At 38.9% G+C, this 20,831-nt stretch overlaps 1 protein-coding gene and 1 long non-coding RNA gene across 3 annotated transcripts in view; both read left to right on the forward strand.

Annotated features, from left to right (window-relative positions):
- The first annotated feature begins 1,431 nt into the window (after positions 1-1,431).
- LOC104612011 (uncharacterized) overlaps positions 1,432-20,831 on the forward strand; it is a 59,566-nt gene continuing 40,166 nt past the window's right edge. For both annotated transcript variants that reach the window (XM_010279313.3, XM_088897238.1), the window contains exons 1-6: positions 1,432-1,977; positions 2,124-2,318; positions 8,365-8,439; positions 8,565-8,732; positions 8,947-9,110; positions 20,115-20,333. In XM_010279313.3, coding sequence (XP_010277615.1) covers positions 1,795-1,977; positions 2,124-2,318; positions 8,365-8,439; positions 8,565-8,732; positions 8,947-9,110; positions 20,115-20,333 — 1,004 coding nt within the window. In that variant the 5' untranslated portion in view covers positions 1,432-1,794. The remainder of the gene's footprint in view (positions 1,978-2,123; positions 2,319-8,364; positions 8,440-8,564; positions 8,733-8,946; positions 9,111-20,114; positions 20,334-20,831) is intronic.
- On the forward strand, positions 11,218-19,614 carry LOC148802524 (uncharacterized). The gene is made up of 3 exons (XR_016082186.1): positions 11,218-11,336; positions 19,361-19,391; positions 19,511-19,614. It is a non-coding gene; the product is annotated as an uncharacterized LOC148802524 (long non-coding RNA).

A 20,831-nucleotide genomic window follows, 5' to 3' on the forward strand; every position in this document is an offset into this window, starting at 1 on the left:
CCGCTCTAGTTCAAGGTCATCGGCTGCCTTGGTTTTTCCCTTCAGGGCGACAACATAACACTTGCGGGACTCGAGCTAGTCGCCCCGCGCTACCCCCACACCGAAGTCCGTAGGGAACTTCATGGCCAAATAGTAGGTGGAGACCACCGCCCGTAGGATATGCGTGATCGGCCGCCCTATTATGGCATTGTATGGGGAGGGGGTCGCGACCACCAGGAAATCATGGTTGAGTCTAACCGCACAAGGCCATGTGCCGATTTCCACAGGTACTGTTATTTTTCCGAGGGGCCTGACTTCCTCTCCGCTGAAACCCACCAGGGGAGTGTTCGCGGGCTTCAGTTCGCTCCTCTATAACTATAGCTGGTCAAATGTTGATTTAAAGAGGATGTCCACCGAGCTGCTCGAATCTACGAGTACGCGTCTGACCTCGAAGTCGCTGATCCTTAGTTTAATGACAAGCGCGTCATCGTGGGGGTAGCGGACCCCTCGCGTGTCGTCCTCCGTGAAGAAGATTGGTTCTTCGGTCTTTGGTCTCTTTGGGGGGTTCCGTTCCTTGAGGGCCGCTTCGCGAACTAAAGTCCGGGCTGCTGTCGAGGTACACCCTACTACCACCGAACCTCCCACAATTACATGGATGGTTCCCCGAACTGGCCTCTCTTCCGGAGGTTGTCGCTGCAACGGTTCGGTAGGTCTGCTGCTAGATTCGGGGGCATCCTTTTCGTGCTCCCCTTGCCGATCTGCCTTATTGTTATTATTGTTGTGCTGTACAAAGTTTCTCAAGTATCTGCGACAGATGAACCCCTCTATCTCGTCCCGGAGATTATTACACTGCTCGATACTATGACCATGGTCTCTATGGAAAATACAATACAAATTCTTATTTCTTTCGTTCGGATTTCCCTTTAGGCGAGGTGGCCACTTCACGTATGGGGCGTCCTTGATCGTCATTAAGATCTCGGTCCGCCTTGTGTTCAATGGCGTGTAATTCGTCCGAACTGCTAGGGGAGCTCGGAAGGATTGGTTCGGCTTCGGCTCTCGGGTCGGGTTTTTCCTGTCGACTGGGTTGGAGGGCTCGCCTTCCCTCTTTCTTTTCTCGTTCCCGCCCCTCGGTTCGTTGGTTGATTTCTTCCTCTGTCCTCATGAACTTGTCCGCGAGCTTGAGGAATTCGGCCACGGTTGCGGGCTAGTTAGCTACCATGTGCCATTTGAATTCATTGTGCGTTACCCCTCTTTTTGCCGTCGCGAGCTGCACCGCGGGGTTTGGTATCTGCAAGCATGAATTCATTGTGCGTTACCCCTCTTTCAGAGGTTGAGAATGAAGAGGAGGAGATAATCCAATCAATTGGATTGATCAAACAAAGTAGTCATCCGATAGATTATTCTCTCTTACTTTCTTGTTTATATTTGATTATCTCCTCTTTACGGTTGTCAGAGGAGAAGATTTACAGGAGTTTGGATGACATTACCTGAACGCTGCATTTCATGGTGCTTATGAATGTGTTCTTTATTGTTTCTCTGTTTGCGATTTAATTACGAAGGGGGACTTTTGTCTAACGGCCAAAATAAAAGGGGTCTTCGTCGAAAAAAAAAGTTCAGGGTCTTTGACAAAATACCGTTGTGACGAGATCGGCTTCCGTTGTTGTGACCTATAAGGTCAGAAACTCAGAATTCTTCTCTTTTTGATCAAGAGCTGAGAACCTCGTCACTTCGTCAGCCATGGCGATTACACGCCAGAAGGACTAAAATATAACGAATTAAAACACAAATAGAGAGACTTCACAAGTTCTCAAAGAAATGGAGCCCTTTTCTCGCCTGGTATTGCTAGTCTCTATCTGTCTACTTATCTCGCAATTAGAATCGGCACCTCAAGCTTTTCGTAGAGATCCAGGGCATCCGCAGTGGCATCATGGAGCCTTTCACGACATCAAAGACAGCATTCGTTCTGATGTCCGACGAATGCTTCATTCCCGGACTGAGGTAATTGTTTCTCTTTCGCCATTCGATTTCAGTTATTTACCTTTTTGTTTTCTTACTTTGGTTCGAAAAATTAAAGAAATCATACGTATAAGCATTTGGTTCTTTAGAATTTGATGGATGGACTAAACAGTATTACCGTCATGCAGGTTCCTTTCCAGGTCCCACTCGAAGTTAATATTGTCCTCGTTGGCTTCAATGGAGATGGGGGCTATAGGTATGTGGTAGATTCGCACAAGCTGGAAGAGTTTCTCAGAAGCAGCTTCCCATCTCATAGACCAGCTTGCTTGGAAACAGGGGAGCCACTTGATATTGAACATCATATTATTTATAATGCATTTCCTGTAAGCTTCTTACTTTGTAGCTAAGATGTCCAAGATGCTTGAGGTTTTTTTTTTTTTAAGTTTCCTGCAAATAAATTGCCTGTATCTCAACCATTATGTTAGTTTTTGGTTTTGTTTTATTACTAGCGGAGGGGGCCATGCAATGCAGGGCCTCACTCATAAACTATTAGGCTAGAGCTCGATTCGAATTAGAGACTTTAGCTCAAGCTCGAGCATAGCTCGAGCCAAACGATCGGAAGTTCGAGCTCGGTTACCTTTGATTGTAGGTCTCTCAAGCAGCTGCGGTCTCCCTCAATTGCCAAGGTGCCAAACCGAGGTCTCCCTCAGCTGCTGAAGTGTCGAGCTGAGGTTTCCCTATCAGGCAAGGTGTCGAGCTAAGGTCTCCCTTAGTTGACAAGGTGTCGAGCTGAGGTCTCCCTCAATTGTCGAGGTGTTGAGCCAAGATCTCCTTTAGTGACTGAGGTGCCAAGCCGAGGTCTCCCTCAGTGGTCGAGGTGTCGCCTAGATCGAGCTCAATTCGAATTAGAGACTTGAACATAAGCTCAAAAGTTCGAACTCGGCTCGCTCGAACTCGACTACCTTTGATTGTAGGTTCCCTAGCAGTCGAGATGCCGAGTTGAGGTGTCCCTCAGTTGGAGAGAGAGTGGCATTCTTGTAATTTATAAGGAGAGAGAGAGAGATGGCATTCTTGTAATTTATAAGAAAGAGAGAGAGAGTTGGTAGGAGAGAGAGTGGCATTCTTGTAATTTGAAAGAAAGAAAAGTAAGAGAGAGAGTGGCATTCTTGTAATTTGAAAGAAAAAAACAAAAGAGAGAGTTGGTAGGGAGTGGCATTCTTGTGATTTCTAAGAAAAAAAGGCAAAAAATACTGTTAGATTCCATTTCCTTCATCCTTAGGCCTTCTTACGTACACATTTCAGCTTAATATATTTATATAGATTCTTCAACGTTCCATTATGATAATATGTGCATCTACAATTTACCTTCTTGATACTAGAAAATTTCTCACAATGGATTGAGGAGAGAGACATGAGAGAGAACTTGGATAGGGGAAGCTTACCACTCTAAGAAATTTGCCAAAGAGATAAGAGGAATTTCTCACAATGGATTGAGCTCGAGGTGAGCCAAGCTCGAACGTACGAACTTTTGAGCCAAGCCGAATTTCAGGCTCAAGACTCTAACTCAAATCAAGTTCAAGCCTAACATTTTTTGGCGACCTAAGATCGAATAACCAGATATTTGGCTTGGTTCGACTCGAATCCACCCCTATTCGCGGGGACTTGAATCCATGAAAATTTTAAATTAACAGTATTTTTGAAAAATAAAAAAAATTAAAATAAAGAAAAGATTTAAAATATAAATAATATTTAGAATATATTTTGATATATATATAATATAAATAATATCATATTTATATATAAAATAATATATTTTTAATATAAGTAATATCTAATATATATAGTTGGGGTTGGGGCTGGCCCTGACCCTGATTGGGGATCGCTATTAATTCCCATCCCTGTCCCCACCCTGCCAAAACAATCCCCATCCCCGACCCCATCGGGTCAGGGAGGTCGGGTAGTCAATGGGTATGAGGAAAATTGCCATCCCTAGGTCCATGCATTTCTCACTTACAATATGCTGATGATATACTTATCTTCCTAGATGCAGATGCGGATCAGGTGTTAAATTTAAGAGCAATTTTGGCCAACTTTGAGATGCTGACAGGGATGAAAGTGAACCTGGAAAAAAGTCTTATGATTAGAATTGGGAAGATTAGTCAAGAAGAGATGGTGCAATTTGCAGAAGCCTTGGAATGCCAGATTAGGGAATTACCTTTTTCCTATTTCGGCCTCCCGGTTGGGGCTAAATCAGCCTTACTTTGTATATGGAGACCTCTTATAGAGAGAGTGGAGATGAGGTTGGAAAAGTGGAAGGCAAAATACCTCTCACTGGGAGGTAGGATTACCCTCCTTAAGAGTGTGCTGTCGAGTTCACCTATCTACTACCTCTCATTGTTGAAGATCCCAACAGATGTGGCCAACAAGATAGAGAATACAGAGGGATTTCCTTTGGGAAGGGGCAAGGGGAACTAAGAAGTTTCATTTAGTAAAGTGGTAAAAGGTTTGCAGGCGGAAAGAGATAGGGGGATTGGGGTTTAGAAGAATAAATGCTTTCCCTCCTGGGTAAATGGCTTTGGAGGTTTGGGTTGGATAGGGAGAGGGAGTCTTTATGGAGGAGAGTGATGGTAGGGAAGTATGAGGTGGTAAGGTTTGTGTGGAAACCAAGAGAGGTGTCAAGCTCTTATGGGGTATGTGTTTGGAAAGGCATTGTGAAGTTCAACTAGGAGTTAAGGGGCTTGGTAGATTTAATGTGGAAGGGGCTAGTGTAAGGTTTTAGAAAGATGAACGAGTGGGGTTGGGAAGCTGTGTGAAGTGTGAACTATGCCCAAGACTGTATAGGTTGGCTGAACAACAATTAGTGATTGCTCATGCTATATGAGGTTAGAGATGATCAGGTGGCTTGGTGCCCCAAATTCAGAAGATCTTTATTGGGTCAGGAGGTGGAGGAATGTATCCTACTGTTGGACAGATTTAGAGCAGTTCAGAATTTCAATGTCTTCCAGTGATGGTTTGTGGTGGAAGGAGTGTAGGGATGAAAAATTCTCAGTGAAGTCCTATCTGGCTTTGATCAAAGAGAATTTGGATTCTGACCAAGTAGGTGGAGTGTTGGGGAATCCAGTCCTCCCTAGAGTGGAAGCATTTTGCTTGGCTAGTTGCCTTGGACAATATCCTAACAATAGATCACTTGAAATGCAGAGGTTTTAGCATGGCTAGCTATTGTTATTTATGTAATAGGGATGAGGAATCTGTATGGCACCTATTCTCTTCCGTAAAGTGGCAAATTTCATCTGGAAGTTCTACTCCTTCCTTTTTGGTATACTGGTGTTCCAGCCTTCCTCACTAGCAGAAATCTTTTCTTCTTGGCCAAGGTTCAGAGGAAGCAAGAAAGAAAAACACCTTTGGAGCTGTATTCCCTTTGCAATTTTCTGGATAAATTGGAAAGAAAGGAATAAAAGGCTTTTTGAAAATAAGGCAAAGTGCATTGTAGATTTAGTGGCATCGGTTGGAAAGCTTGTCACAAGCTGGGTTTTGGTTCTTCCAGAGTTCGAGCAAGTTAGGCTATGTTTGGTTCAATTCTCAATCTTTCTAATTTTTACCCAAGATGAAATTCCAAAATGGACAAGAATGGGTAAAATAGGCAGAATGAGAAAATATTACTATGAACCAAACGCTTTTTTCCTAAAAATGAATTCTTTTCAGACTGACAAGTGTCCTATCTCCTATGTAAAAGTACTTTTGTAAAAGTGTTTTGTAAAATTGCTTTTGTAAAAATACTTTTGTAAAAGAGCTTTCATAAAAATACTTTGATAAAAGTGCTTTCCTAAAATTGCTTTTGTAATAGTACTTTTATAAAAGTACTTTTGTAAAAGTGCTTTTATAAAAGTACTTTTGTATAAGTGCTTTTATAAAAGTACTTTTGTATAAGTGCTTTTCTAAAAGTACATCTGTAAAAGTGCTTTTATAAAGTACTTTCATGAAAGTGTTTCTACAAAAATGCTTTCGTAAAAGTACTTTTGTTTATAAAAGTGCTTTTGTAAAAGTACTTCCATGGTAGTCCACTAGTAAACATTTATGGCAGCAGTTTTGTAGGCATATTTTCCTCAAAGAATGAAAATGAGCAAGATGGGGCATGATTATTTTTCATGCTGCAGGCTACCTCAATTTTTGTGCCATGGGCTGATTTTTCATTCTAAAAAGAATGTGGCCATGGCAAGAATTTTGTAACCAAGCACTCTAATGTTATTCATTCTTTCTCATTCTTGCCCAGAATGAGCAAGAATTAAAAGAATGAGGCCCAGGGCATGAACCAAACATGGCCTTAACAGTTCAGATTTGGTGGAAAATTTTAGGGATGTTCTCAAAGATTCAAGCTTGTAATGTGAACCTTTTCCATATTGACATCCAACGAGGCAACCAGTTTGTACTTACATTTTATTTTAATATTTTTTTTTCCTTACTCTTCAAATGAAAAAAAAAGCTTCAAAAGGACTGCATCCAATGGTTTGACTAGAAGAGCAATTGTAGGCAAATTCAGCTTGAGATAAGGTGAGATTCCATTGCTGGATGTTTTGCCCCACTAAGTTTCTCAAGAGATTTTCCAAACTTCGATTTACAACCTCAATTTGGCCATCTATTTTTTAATGACAAGAAGAACTAAACTTCAGTTTAGTTCCTAACTTCCACCAAAAGTGTGTGCCGAAATTGGCTTATAAACTTAGAGTCTCGATGCGAAATTATGGTTCTAGCAATGTCATGGAGTTTGACAACCTCCTTGAAGTAAGGATCAGCTACATTAGAGGCATCCAAAATCTTGTTTTTTTTTTTTTTAATTTTTTATTTGATAATTACGTCCAAAGTTTTGTTATAGGGTATAAAATGTGCTATTTTGGAGAACTGATCAACAACCAACATGACTAGGTTCTTATTTTCTCTGGATACATGGCAAATGAACTATGAAATCCATACTCACATCTTCCCAATGTGCATTTGTATGGGGAAGAGGTGTATATAATGTTGTATTTTAGCCATGGCTCTTAACAATGTGACATGTTCTGCAACGCTCCACATGCCTCGTAACCATCACATTTCATTCAAGGCCAGTAGAAATTTTCTTGCACAAGAGCAAGTGTCTTGTGTCTTCCAAAGTGGCCCGTGACCATTACCATGATCTTCAATGATAATGGCTTCTCACAACGAACACAGAGTGATACAGAGATGATTATCCCTGAAAGAGAGCCATCTTGCAAAATAAAGTGATTAGTAGGGCCTTTGGAAAAGACGATTATCCATTTTTGTTCAGTGCCACGTCCATTGTCAAGTTATGAGTTCTTAGGTCAATTCTTATGTACTTCAGCCCATGTCCTTTTTGGTTTGCCCCAAGTACTTCTAGCCCCTTCAACTTGCAACATTATCGCTTCTTCTTACTGGATAATGCCTATACTTGAGTTGAATAAATTTTAAAAGTGTCCATCTTAGTATTTAAAAATCATTTTAAAATGTACATCTACAATTTACCCTCCTACCTTGAAACACTTGAATTATCTACTTTTACCATTGAAGCATTGTATTTTGTTGTGCTGATAAAAAAACATTATATTTTGTTGTTGCTGTTTAGTGGAACTTTGGATCAGGAAATGAATTAAATTCTCACATTTCACACCATGGTAATAGTCTGTCCAATCCATAACATTATGTTCCTGAAGCTGCTCAAACTGAATCAAGCTTACCATGTTTCCTTTTTTTTTTTATTTTCAATCTTTTATATGGGTTACTGTTATGGGCCCGGGAATAGGATCTCGTCATGGGTCGGTCCACGGGGAAAAGCTCCTGTTTTCCCTTGTTCCTCCCCTTCCTAGCTGAACCTATCTTGGCGTCCTAGAGGGTGATTTGTCCAAGAGAGAGGGTGATTTGTCCAAGAGATCACCGAACTCTCATTTTACTCTCTTTCTTGACTGGAAATTTGATATCTTTATTCAATAATTTCAGCTCCTTAAATAGGAGATTACAAGAGGTAAGAGTCCTCCATGTAGGAAGACTCCTTGATAACTAAACTGCTTACAGATAAGATGGATAAGACTCCTAGATAAGACTCCCAACTCAAGAAGGATAAAAACTCCCCAAGATAAATCAGACTCTATACTAATCCTTATTAGAACAGATAAGATAAGAGTAAGAAAGCAGATAAGATAAGGATAAGGTAAGATGAACTGTGGCTAGCTAGATAATCTGATGAGGGTCCCACCTTACTGCTGCTGCCGGCGGCGGTACTTCTTCCCCACGAATGCGTCCATAACAGTTACTTACTAGATGCTGGTTAGCGATTAAAAGGAGATGCAGGTTAAAACTCAGTTCCGCTTCTCATATGTTCCCTATTTTAATGCATCTTCTTTATTCCAAATTTCCATTTGATATGTTTTCTAAATGTAGGTTGGGCAGCCAGAACTAATAGCACTTGAGAAAGCACTGAAGGAGGCTATGGTTCTTGCTGCAACTGCTAGAGAGGTAATTGCCATTCTAATTTTTTGTTATCTTGTCTGTACTTCTACCTTTTTTGTCCTTTTATTTTTGATAATTACACCTTTGGTTTGTCTTTGAATGGAACCTAATAACTTTATTGCAACTTTTAGACTGATTACGGAAGGGAGGTCCCTCTATTTGAGGTGAATGCTACTGCTGTTGAGCCAGTATTTCATAGGTTGTATTCCTACATATTTGACATAGATCAGGGTAGATATTCAGAAGTTGAGATGGACAAAGCTGTACCTAGTGCGATTTTTGTTGTCAATTTTGATAAGGTATATAATCTACATCTTCAAATTTATATCACTATGCATTGGCCATTTTAAAATGCCTTTATGTATGTCAATTTCAAATGGTAATGAGATCAATTTGTCTCTCATCAAATGTAGATATTGGTTTTCTGAAACCATGTTAACTTAAATTTCACTGTCTTCATTAGATTTTAGGTTGTTGTAATCTCAAAATTGCTTTGTGCTTGCTACTTTGCAGGTCAGGATGGACCCTAGGAACAAGGAAATTGATCTTGATAGTCTGATGTATGGCAAAATTCCTGAGCTTTCAGAGGAAGAAATGAGAAAACAAGAGGGGGACTACATCTATCGTTATCGCTACAATGGAGGAGGGGCATCTCAAGTTTGGTTGGGGTCTGGCAGGTATAGTTGATCTAGACCAATTTGTTGGAGAATTTCTAAATAGAAATTGATAATTAGTGAGTTTTGTTTGTTCTTTTCCTGTTTAAGCATAGTATAATTTAAAAACTAGAGGAGCAAAGAGCTATGCTACCAAAATTGTATGATCTGGTGTCTATGAATGCTTTTTTCCTTTGCTTTTGCATTTACAACTGCACTCAAAGGATCAAAGAAGATGAGAGAGATTTTGTTAGATATAAGTAAAAGAGGAAGTACATGAGAAGTTGTACAACATAGAAAAAGAGATACACAAGTATTACAGTGTTGATTTCTCAATCTTTTCTTTCCCATTTTCTAGGTGATCTAGGAAGGAAATTACTAGTGGTTTGAAAACATTCTATATTATTAAGAGAAAATCTATTTAGATATAATTGTCATGGTACATTCATCCAGAATCAGTTTTAGCTTTGAACCCAAACCACTTTCAAGCAGAACAGAAATCTAAGACAACTTATAAAAATACTCTAATCTATTGACACTCTAAAAAGCAAAGGCAAAAGCAAATATTGACAAATACTCTGCAGAGACAAATATGTCCTAGGGTGTGCACTTTGGGGGGGGGGGCATTCAGAAATCTCTACTTGAATTTAGAAGAGGGATCAAAGTATGTGGTGGGAGATGGTATGAGGATACAACTATGGCTGATATTTGGTGTGGAGATTGACCCCTTGAAGAAAGTTTTGCCCACTCTGTCCGAGATTGCACAGAATAAAGAATGTGTGGTAACAGGAAGGAAATATAGGTGATTGGTGTCCAGTTTTTAGAGGGAACCTGAATGATTGAGAGATAGGGCAGTGGATGGAGCTGATGCAGAAAATCTGCACCATTACACCTGATGTTGAGGGACAAATGAATATGGAAATGGGACAAAGCAGGAAGTTTCATGGTCAGATCCTTCTATAACAAGCTGATTGAAGAGAAGATAAATTGCTTTCCAGAAGATAGAATGTGGAACACTGTAGCTCCTCCAGAGGTTGCTTTTCTGTTATGGACTGCAGCTTTGGGGGAAGTGTTTAACAACAGATGTTTTGGCAAGGAGAGGTCTGAGGGTAGAGCCCAGCAGGTGTGTAATGTGTGGGGATGTTTCTGAAGATTCAGATCATCTGTTTATTCATTGTAGAGTTGTAAGGAGTTTGTGGTCAATGTTTTTGGTGCTGTTTGAAATACAGTTCTGTTTCCCAAAAAATCTGGTTGCCTTATTATGGTGTTTTTTTTGAAGAATAAATAAAAATAGATTTCATTAAAAATAAAAAGTATTACAACCTCAATGGGTGTCAAGATGACACACCGCATAAGCTAATCAGCAGAGAAAAACTCAACATTACAAACTTGTAGATCAAATACATCCCAAGAACTCTCCCCCCAAAACTGCCCTGAAAACTAGTAAGCCTTCAAGATTAGCTCTCCGTTGTCCATATCCCTTTGATCACCCTTCAGACTCGCATGAAAGCTTTCCAGACTTATTTTCTGCAGAAAACCCACCTCTAATTGTGTTCTCAATTCAGTTTTCTTACCAATTCCATTCTGACCTTGTGCCCCCAAACTTCCCTCAATATTCTTGAGTCTTCGAACTCTCATTCGTTCTCTCCTAAGAACTTCTCTTCTCCCCCTTCTTCGTCCCAGTCCTTATTCTTCTCAGTTCTTTTTCTAATTTTTCCTCTCTTTTATTTATTTCAAACTGTTTAAAGGCAACTTTTGCAAAACCTTCCCCACCCCAAAAGAACAGACCAAGTGATTTACCCACTGTCACCTCCCTTTCCACTAACTTAATGATCTCCACTTTCCCATTTAGAGATACTTCAGTAACTTCTTGACCACCGACCTCCTTCACCTGTGCCTCCTCTCTAGGTGAAATCCCCAAAATTCTCTTTTTTCTTTTGGGAGATTGAAGAGCATATTTTATTACTGAGCAAACTTGAGGTGGGACAGATTTTGCCTTGGGAGAGTGATATAAGATGGTGGAAAGAGTGCTGTAATGGGTGATTCTCGGTTAAACTATATTATATCACTCTCATTCAGAATCAAGTAAACTATTCTAATGTTGGAGGGATTTGAGATAACCCTATTCCTCCAGGTGTGGAAGCTTTTGCTTGATTGGTGGATTTGGATAGCATCCCGACAACTGATCATTTGAAGAAGTCTTCAAGATGACAAATTTATTCTACATGCAATAACAATGAAGAAGATGAGGTATCTAATTAAATTTTTTTGCAAAGATGCTGATTTTCCTTTGCACTTCTTTTCATTGTTCAGGTTACAAGCATTTAGGCCCATTATCCAAATAAAGTGGTTTCATCCAATGTTTAAAATGTTGGTGTTGATGGAAATGTCGGTTGTCCAAATATAGGAAACATGTCGGAAATGTTGGAAATATCGCATGGAAATATTGTAAAAATTATAGACATGGTAGAAACATTGTAAAATATGCAAAAAATATAGAATGATGTTTTATGAAAAGATAAAAGAAGCACAAACACACCATTTTAAATTATTATCTTGTTCTGAGGTTGTAGACAAAAGAATATGTTCTGAAGTTGTCCTATAAACCTTAATATTCAAAAATACATGATAAAATAAGTTAAAACAAAATTTAAACTCATAGAAAATGCAAATGGTTCTAATAGATCAATGACTAAATAATGTATTACACAACAAAAGCAAATGCTTAACTGCATTTTGAAATGAATATCAAGTTGGGTCAAAGTGGTATCATTAGTGGTGTTCACGGTCCGGTTTGGAAAAGATCCAGACCAAAACCAGTAAATTATGGTTTGAGAAATTCTAAAACCAAACCAAACCAACTATTTTTAGTATAGAAACCAAACCAGACTAAACCATTCTATTACCGTTTGCTCTGGTTTCTAATATAGTTTGGGCCATTCTATTGGGCTTAACCCAATTAGAAAGCCCAAATAACATGCATTCCTACATAAATAACAAATATAATTCAAATGTCAAATTGAAATGAGTAAGTCGTACAAGACTACAGATTTGAATAGAAAATAAAAGAAAATTAGAAGAGAAGAGAAGAGAAGAGAAGAGAAGAGAGATGGAGAAGAACTCGTGGAAGGGTTTTAGGAGAAGACAATTGTTGGTGTGTGTTTAAAACAACCGCCCCACTCCTTAATTTATATACATAGTCTTCTAATTGTAAAAGAACTTTAATGCTTACATGGCAATAAAAGATAAGTTTAAAATAAAACTAATCCTAGATAAGATAGAATAAAACTAATCCTACTAGGAAAGCTGATCCTAATCGATTTAAGTCTAAGTACATCTCAGGGTGCCACACGAATACACTTAATGTGGGATCCATAGTTTCCTATACTCCCCCTCAAGTTGGGTAGTAGATATTTGTCATTCCCAACTTGCATAGATCTTCTTCTAACTTCTTTCTTGAAACAACCTTGGTGAGTAGGTCTGCAAGCTGCATGTCGGAGGTGATGTAGGAAAGGCATACTTCTTGAGATGTAACCCTTTCTCTGATAAAATGCCGGTCCAGTTCGATATGCTTAGTTCTCTCGTGCTGTATTGGATTATGGGCTATATTGATGGCAGCCTGATTATCACGGTACAACATTAGGGGTATATCATAAACAATACCCAATTCCTCAAGTAATGAACTCAACCATAGAATCTCAGCCACACCATTTGCCATGGACCTATATTCAGTTTCAGCACTTGAACGAGAAACAACACTTTGTTTCTTACTCTTCCAGAAGACCAGATTACCTCCTACAAAGGCACAATATCTAGTGGTAGATCTTCGGTCATCAACACACCCAGCCCAATCAACATCTATGTAGACTTCTATCTTCATATGGTCATTTTTCTTGAACAAAATGCCTTTGCCTGGGGACCTCTTCAAATATGCTAATATCCTTTCAACCGCAAGGAGGTGAGTAGTTCTAGGAGAGTGCATATACCGACTAACTACACTAACTGCATAATTGATGTCAGGTCATGTGAGGCAAAGATAGAGAAGTTTTCCAACTAACCATTGAAACATAGCTTTATCTTCAATAGGCTCTCCACCCTCTGCACTAATCCTGTGGTTTTGTTCAATAGGTGTGTCCATAGGCTTAACTCCCAACTTTCCTGTTTCTTCTAGTAGATCAAGAACATACTTTTGTTGAGAGACAAAAATCCTATGCTTGGATCTAGCTACTTCAATGCCTAAGAAGTATCGTAGTTCCCCCAGATCTTTTACCTCAAACTCTTGATGAAGGAGTTGGTTAAGAGACTCAATCTCACTAGTATCATTCCCGGTTACTACAATATCGTCTACATACATGGCAAGCAAGATTACGGAGGAACCCACTCTCTTGATAAACAAAGCGTGGTCTGACTGAGCCTGCACATATCCAGACCTATCAAGGGCTTGTCTGAATCTATCAAACAATGCTCTGGGGGACTGTTTTAGTCCATATAGAGCTTTGTTCAACCGACAAACCTTTCCTCTCTCCATACCATAAAATCCTGGAGGCAACTGCATGTAAACTTCTTTCTGCAAGTCTCCATTGAGAAAGGAGTTTTTAACATCCATCTGATACAATGGCCAAGAGTAACTAGCTGCAAGAGATGATAGTACTCTGATAGTGGTCATCTTTGCTACTAGTGCAAAAGTTTCTAAGTAGTCAATACCATATGTCTGAGTAAATCCTTTTGCAACTAACCGGGCCTTATACCTTTTAACAGAACCATCAACATTATGTTTCACAGTGAATACCCATCTACATTTAACCAGTTTCTTTCCTTTAGGTTGATCAGCTATCTCCCAGGTATTGTTTTTGATGAGGGCATCCATTTCTATTTTTATTGCATCTTTCCGTTCTAGCACTTCCAATGCTTCCTATATTGTTCTGGGAATGGGAATATCAACAATGGATGCGAGAAAAGACTTATAGGAGGGAGACAAATGATCATAGGACAAGAACTGAGAAATGCTGTGAGCTGTAGATGTGGTGCAATGACGCTTGTCCTTACAAACTGGTATGGGAAGGTCAAGATCATCTAATGAAGGTGAATGCTCCATGGTGGGATGTCTCTCATTTGTAGTATCTGTGGTACCTGGATCTGGCTCCATGGTGGGATGTCTCTCATCTGTAGTATCTGTGGTACTTGGATTTGGATTTGTAGAAGGAATTGGGACTACTGTGGTACCGGGATCTGGATCTGCAGAGGGGACTGGGACTGGCTTGCACTGCTGATGTCCGAAATCAACCTGTCTCCATTGTCTGTGATAGACTTGTTAGACAGTGTATGCCCTTAGCTCCAATTAGCATGATGTGCAGTATGACATTTATTGTAAATGAATAAAGTACATATTCAATTCATGTTATTATGGTGTGTTTCTATGTAATACCCTTAAACTGGATACATATGAGACTCGTATTAGTTTAAAATCTTCATAGCCGTTGGATAGATTTGGGGAGATTTATCCTGTCAAGGCTGACACTAATGTATCGCCAAATTGGTTGGGGTGGCTTGTCTCATCTACCAGGGTCAGACCTGAGGTACATGCAGTGTGGTTTTTCTTGAAAACTTGAACCGGACCAAAATTCTATTATTGCTTTGGACCTTGGAGATAGATGGGCAAAACTGGAATGTTACACCTGACCCCTAAACTCGATTATGATACTGCACTAGATGTCGGATTGGGCTGTCTTTGATATGCCAATCAGTGAGATCCTTAGAGGGGGTCAAAACCTGGGTATGTTGGGATAGTCCGAGAATTCATCTGAGAGGGTGATCATAGTGACAGGATCAGCCCCTTTGTCGGACAAAGTGAATGATCGGGGATGCACTCTCTTCGATGGAAACCTAAATTGCCGGTAGTTGATTTCAACCGTTGAAAAAAATATATTTATATAGAGATATACATATATATATTATGGTTTCAAAATGTTTGCAAAAAGTTTTAATTCCCGGGATCCATGTGAGTAGAGAGTGCAGCACTGCACCTTGCAGCCGAGGGAGAGGTCCTCTCTTGTCGGGTAGTGTTTGATCATTATGGGCTGAGAGGTTAAGTGTAAGACCATTGAGGATTATACCTGATGGGCTAATCTAGCATCTGTCCATAGTCCTTGGGCCTTCATAAGATGGCTGGACCCAAGGACCATTTAGTGTAAATGTTGGGCCCATTAAGAGCCCATAGTGATGGACTTAGGGGTTCACTGTATTCAGCAGTGAATTCGGACAGGCCTTGTAACAGAGGTTAGGCTGAATCCATGTGGCTGATGTGTAGATCAATGATAGGGTCCCACGCCATACAAAGAGAGCCAAGCTAGCCAGCATTAAAGTGGAAATGAGCCTGAAAGCTTAATGGGCCTAAAAGCCCATTTCGATAAGCTTAATAGGGGCGGACCTGGGATTTGGATCAGCAGATAAGATAAGGGGTTATCCTTATCCACTTAAAGAGTCCAGATCCAAATAAAGATTTTGATCAAAGGAACTCCTAATTTGATTAGGAAGGCTGATCTTTATCTGTAGATAAGATAAGGGATTATCCTTATCACTTAAAGAGTCCAGATCCAAATAAAAGATTTGGATTAGAAAACTCCTAATGGGATTTGGAAATTTCTCTTTAAGGCTATGAATAAGAGAGCAGGGCGAACCTCCAAAGACACATTCGCTGAATACAGAGAGAAGACAACACAGTTAGACTGAGAAACAAAGGATTTCTTAGTTTCACTATCTAACTGATGAGCACTTCCTCCAAGTAGGTAGATTCCATTTGTCTCACAGCCAGTTCCAATCACCTTCCTTGTCTCCAGATCCTGAAAAACATATCGATTCGAAAAAAAAGTTACTGAACAATTCTGTTTTTTTGTAATGCTACTAACTAAGAGCAAGTTAGTATTAAGCTTAGGAACATGCAAGACGGAGGATAGGGAAATGACATCAAACAACTTGATGTCTCCTTTGCTAGAAATAGGAATAAGGGATCCATCAGTAATTGACACTTTGTCTTTATTAGAAGATAAATGATAGGTAGAGAAAAGTGATGGCAAGCTAGTCATATGGTCAGATGCTCCTGAATCTATTATCCAAGAATGTTCTGTATTACCTGGAGCTAAAGCATGATAAGCTGAGGCCCGATTACCTGATTGAGAAAAGGATGAGGTTGAAAGAGCTGATGGTGGCTGAGGAGATGAGACTGAGTTACTAACTTCACTTTCCAATTGTGTCAGAGCAGCTCAGACAACAGCTAGGGTGTCTAGAGGAGTGCCTCTTGAGGCTGTTAAGGCTGCATTATCAGTGTTAACAACCATATTGGCATTCCCCTTTTTGTTTCTGAGTTTTGCTGGAACCAGGTGTGGATATAACTTCCAACAAGTGTCTTTAGTGTGTTTAGTTTTCTTGTAATGTTCACACACTAGGTCTTTCTTAGACTCTTTCTTCATATCTTTTTCCTTATCTTCCCCAGATTTGGGTTTAACTGCTGCCAGGGCAGATTCAAAAGACTGCTACTACAACATAACCTTTCTCCTAGTCTCCTCATTGTGCACTAGGGAATAGGCTTGAGACAAAGTCACACCCTCTCTTGTCAACAGCTACTGTCTTATAATATCATACTCAGAATTTAGACCAGCTAGGAACTCAAATATTCTGTTAGTTTCAACTTGTCTTTTATAAGTCTATGCATCTCTCTGACTTTCCCATTCTATTGTCTCAAGATGGTCAATTTCATACCACAGAGATTTTAGGGTTGAAAAATAAACAGAGACCTGTTTCTCTCCTTGTTTGAGATTTCTAACTTCCAATTTCAGCTCATAAGCTCTAGCAACATTAAGGGGCTGAGAGTAGGTTTCTTTCACAATATCACATATTTCTTTAGCTGTTTTTGTCCATAAGTAATTTCGGTTGATGTGTGGCTGCATGGAGTTGCACAACCATGTCATCACCAAATAATTTTCCTGACCTAGCATAAGTGGGATCTTCCTTAGTTGGTTCCTTCACATCCCCCAACAAATAGTTCAGCTTTCCTCTTCCCCCAATGGCCATCATGGCTGATTGGGACCACTCTAAGTAGTTTGAACCATCAAACTTCACAGTTGTAATTTGGAAGGTTTTTTCAGACATGCTAACTGAACCAGTCCCCAAAACACCCTCCCCTTGTCTTTTAAACTCCATTAATAATCAGTAAAAATACTTCCTAATTACTGTACCAGTTGGCTTATTGAGTCTGCAGCAGGTAATAGCAGTAAAAAAAAATGTGACAGTCGGCCTATTGAGACTGATAGTAGAAAATAACAGTTCTGTTGTAACAGTCCTGCTGAAACATCTCTTCCAGAGAGCAAAGAAGTCGAGGGAGACAAGTCCCGAAGCAATAACAGCCCTGAAGCTTGAGGGTTTTCTCTTAAACCCTAAAAGGAACTACAGAAATCTTCTGGAGTTTTTTTTGTACCTCTTATCAAGGTATTCTTACTACCGATCATAAGAAAGATTGAAAAACTTACCAGAAAATTCTGAAAAGCTCTGATCTTGAACCAGAAATCTTCTGAAATTCTGACTGCAACCTCTAGTACTGGTCGAACAGAAATCCTTTGAAATTCTGATCGCCACCTCCGGTACTGATCAAGGGTTGATCTTGATCCTTTTTTCTTCCTCTGATTCTTCCTGGTTATCTAGGATACGATCCAATCTTTGGACTGTTGCTGTAGATAACCTCCAAGAATCAGCTGAGGAGAGCTTTCTCTATTCTTCCAGCCCTAGGTAATTCTCATGTGGTCGGCTGGATCAAACTCACATGAGACTCCCTAATCCAAGCTCTGATACCAAATAGTCATACAAGACTACAGATTTGAATAGAAAATAAAAGAAAATTAGAAGAGAAGTGAAGAGAAGAGAAGAGAGATGGAGAAGAAGAACTCGTGGAAGGGTTTTAGAAGAGAGTGGTTGGTGTGTGTTTAAAACAGCCGCCTCACTCCTTAATTTATATACATAGTCTCCTAATTGTAAAAGAACTTTAATGCTTATATGGCAATAAAAGATAAGTTTAAAATAAAACTAATCCTAGATAAGATAGAATAAAACTAATCCTACTAGGAAAGATGACCCTAATCAATTTAAATCTAAGTACATCTCAGGGTTCCACACGAATACACTTAATGTGGGGTCCACAGTTTCCTACAAAATGTTAACAAGTGTCACTTAATACTATTATACAAATTACATTCATACTTTCTAAAACATAAACAACTCCTTGTTAAACTACAAGTTAAAATTGAAGTAAACAACAATAACGTATGAAATGTTAAATGAATATATACATACATACATATGTTTAAACATATGTATTATATATTATATACATTAATAAATATATTATTAGCAATTCAGTTTAATATGGTTTATGGTTTTGTCTGGTTTCTAAAATTTAGAAAACCAAACCAAGCCAATCTGTTTTAAGGCCAAACCAGACCAAACCACCAATTACAGTTTGGTTCTGTGCGGTTTGACAGTCTAGACCATATATCAGCATCCCTAGGTATCATGAAAGTTAGGCGGGAAGTTGCATTGCTACTCTACATATTTGCAATGTTGACACGAACTTATGTTATAATACTTTCTCTTGTACTCTGCATAGTGCTGGTAGTGTTCACTGGGGAATATGTTGATTCTAGTAAAATTTCACGTTGCTATAGAAATTGAAATATGTCATGGAAATATTAGGAAATTTAGGCTCAGTTTGGAAAGAATACAAGTACAAATATGTACAGTACAAATACATACAGAATACAAGGTTTTGCACTCTACATATTTGTATTTGTACTCTTTCCAAACTGAGCCTTAGGGACATTTTAAACCATGGTTTCATCATGACCGCACATTCAAGGTGTCAAGAAGGCCAAGATTCTTTGGAGCTCTATTTCTTTTGCTATTTGTTAGGGTATTTAGAGAGAAACAAATAGAATATTGTTTTTTATGAAAATTGTAGAAATATTTAGAGAATATACATTGTCATTGGCAACTAGATAGTGGGTTGGCCTCTAGTACTTATAGAATTTTTGGGTGTGGCTAGATCTTCCTTTGGTTCTAATTTCTATGATACTGTTGAATTGTGTTGATCATGTTTTAACGTAAATATTTCTAAAAGCTTTGTATTTTCTTCTCTTTGTATCTTTTCTGTACTTTTGAGCTTCCTTCTCACCACCCTTCTTGACTTGTATTCTCTTCTTTATTTTAATGAAATTTGTCTTTGATTACAGAAAGAAGAAAGTGACCCAATTAATAAAACAGGTAGAAATTATGAAATTACCATTGAAACCCGAAAAAGGAACTTTAAGATATCTTTTACATGAATGAGTTTTTTTTAATCTACTGATTGCATTGACTAACTTGTTTTTGCATTGCCCTAGGGGCAGTTGAGATATATGGCCCCACTGCCCCACTTCTGGTTTTTGCCAATTTTTCTCTTGTGAGCCTCCTGTGAGATGGGGATTAGGCTATAAGCCTTTTTCAGGTCCTTTCTTCCTTGCTTCTAAATCTGTTGACTTATTTTTAGGTTCTAAAAAGGCTCAAACTGATCTAACCAATCACATGTTGTTGCATGGCTGTAGAGAAGAGCCGTGACTCTGCCTCATTGGAATTTGCCTCTTCCTAAAGGCCCACAACATACCGAAAGAAATAAAAGGCAGGATCCATTCTACCTAGATAATACACTTTCTAATTATGCTACCATCAAAATTCAATTTGAGATCTTGAGAGAACAAGTTTTTACTTCTTTCTATTTGGGTTGCAATGAGTTTCAATAGTTCAAGCTAAGTATCTTGTCAGAATGTTCAAGCTAATGCCATGAAACTCATGCAAAAAACCCCACAAGATCGGAGAAGAAATGATCCTCTCCTTCAAGATGTAATAGGATAAAGATTTGTTCCCAAATGGATAAATTTTGTATTATTTTCTTCACCTCATTTTATCCTTGTGAGTCTAATTTTATTTCCATGATTCCATGTCATTCAGATTTGTTGTTATCGACCTTTCAGCTGGCCCTTGCACATATGGAAAGATAGAAACTGAAGAAGGAAGTGTCAGTTATAGAACTCTCCCTCGGTTATGGAATTTAATCTTCCCAAGAGGTCCAGGTGGTTCCAGTTCTCGCTCTACACAGGATATTTTTATGGGACATCTTGCAGCTCTAATATCAACTACTATTGAGCATGTAATAGCTCCAGATGTTAGGTATTTTAAATTTTATTGACGTACAAAATGACAGCATCTGTTATTTAACTCATTTCATGAATTTCTTCCATTTAAATTTTACTTCGCGGTAAAACCAGACAGTAAATTGTTACATAATCTCTTGCTAAAGTAAAATGGAATTTGAACCGTTGGGATATGGTGTTGAAAATTATTATGACAAAGCTGGAGAAGTTATGCAAAGGGACTCTTGCCACTGTATTTTCTTTTGGTTTTAGTCAATGAAATTCCCTTTTTCCTATCTGAACAGTACTTTTATCATCCATTGTATATTTAATCAACAGTGCATATAGTTTGGTTGCATATCTTTTTTGTCTTCGATGCTTCATCTTCTGCCTGTAAGAGATTTTTCTTTTAAACACCTGTCTTCTAACTGTTTGTTAAAAGTATATAAACTATTGTACATTAGCACTAAGAAGGCAGAGAAGAGACAATTGTATGTAAATTTGTATTGAAACCCTATCCACCTCAAGCTTGACT

The sequence above is a fragment of the Nelumbo nucifera genome, chromosome 2 (genome assembly GCF_055504915.1).
Source record: "Nelumbo nucifera cultivar China Antique chromosome 2, China Antique-T2T, whole genome shotgun sequence".
Lineage (NCBI taxonomy): Eukaryota > Viridiplantae > Streptophyta > Magnoliopsida > Proteales > Nelumbonaceae > Nelumbo > Nelumbo nucifera.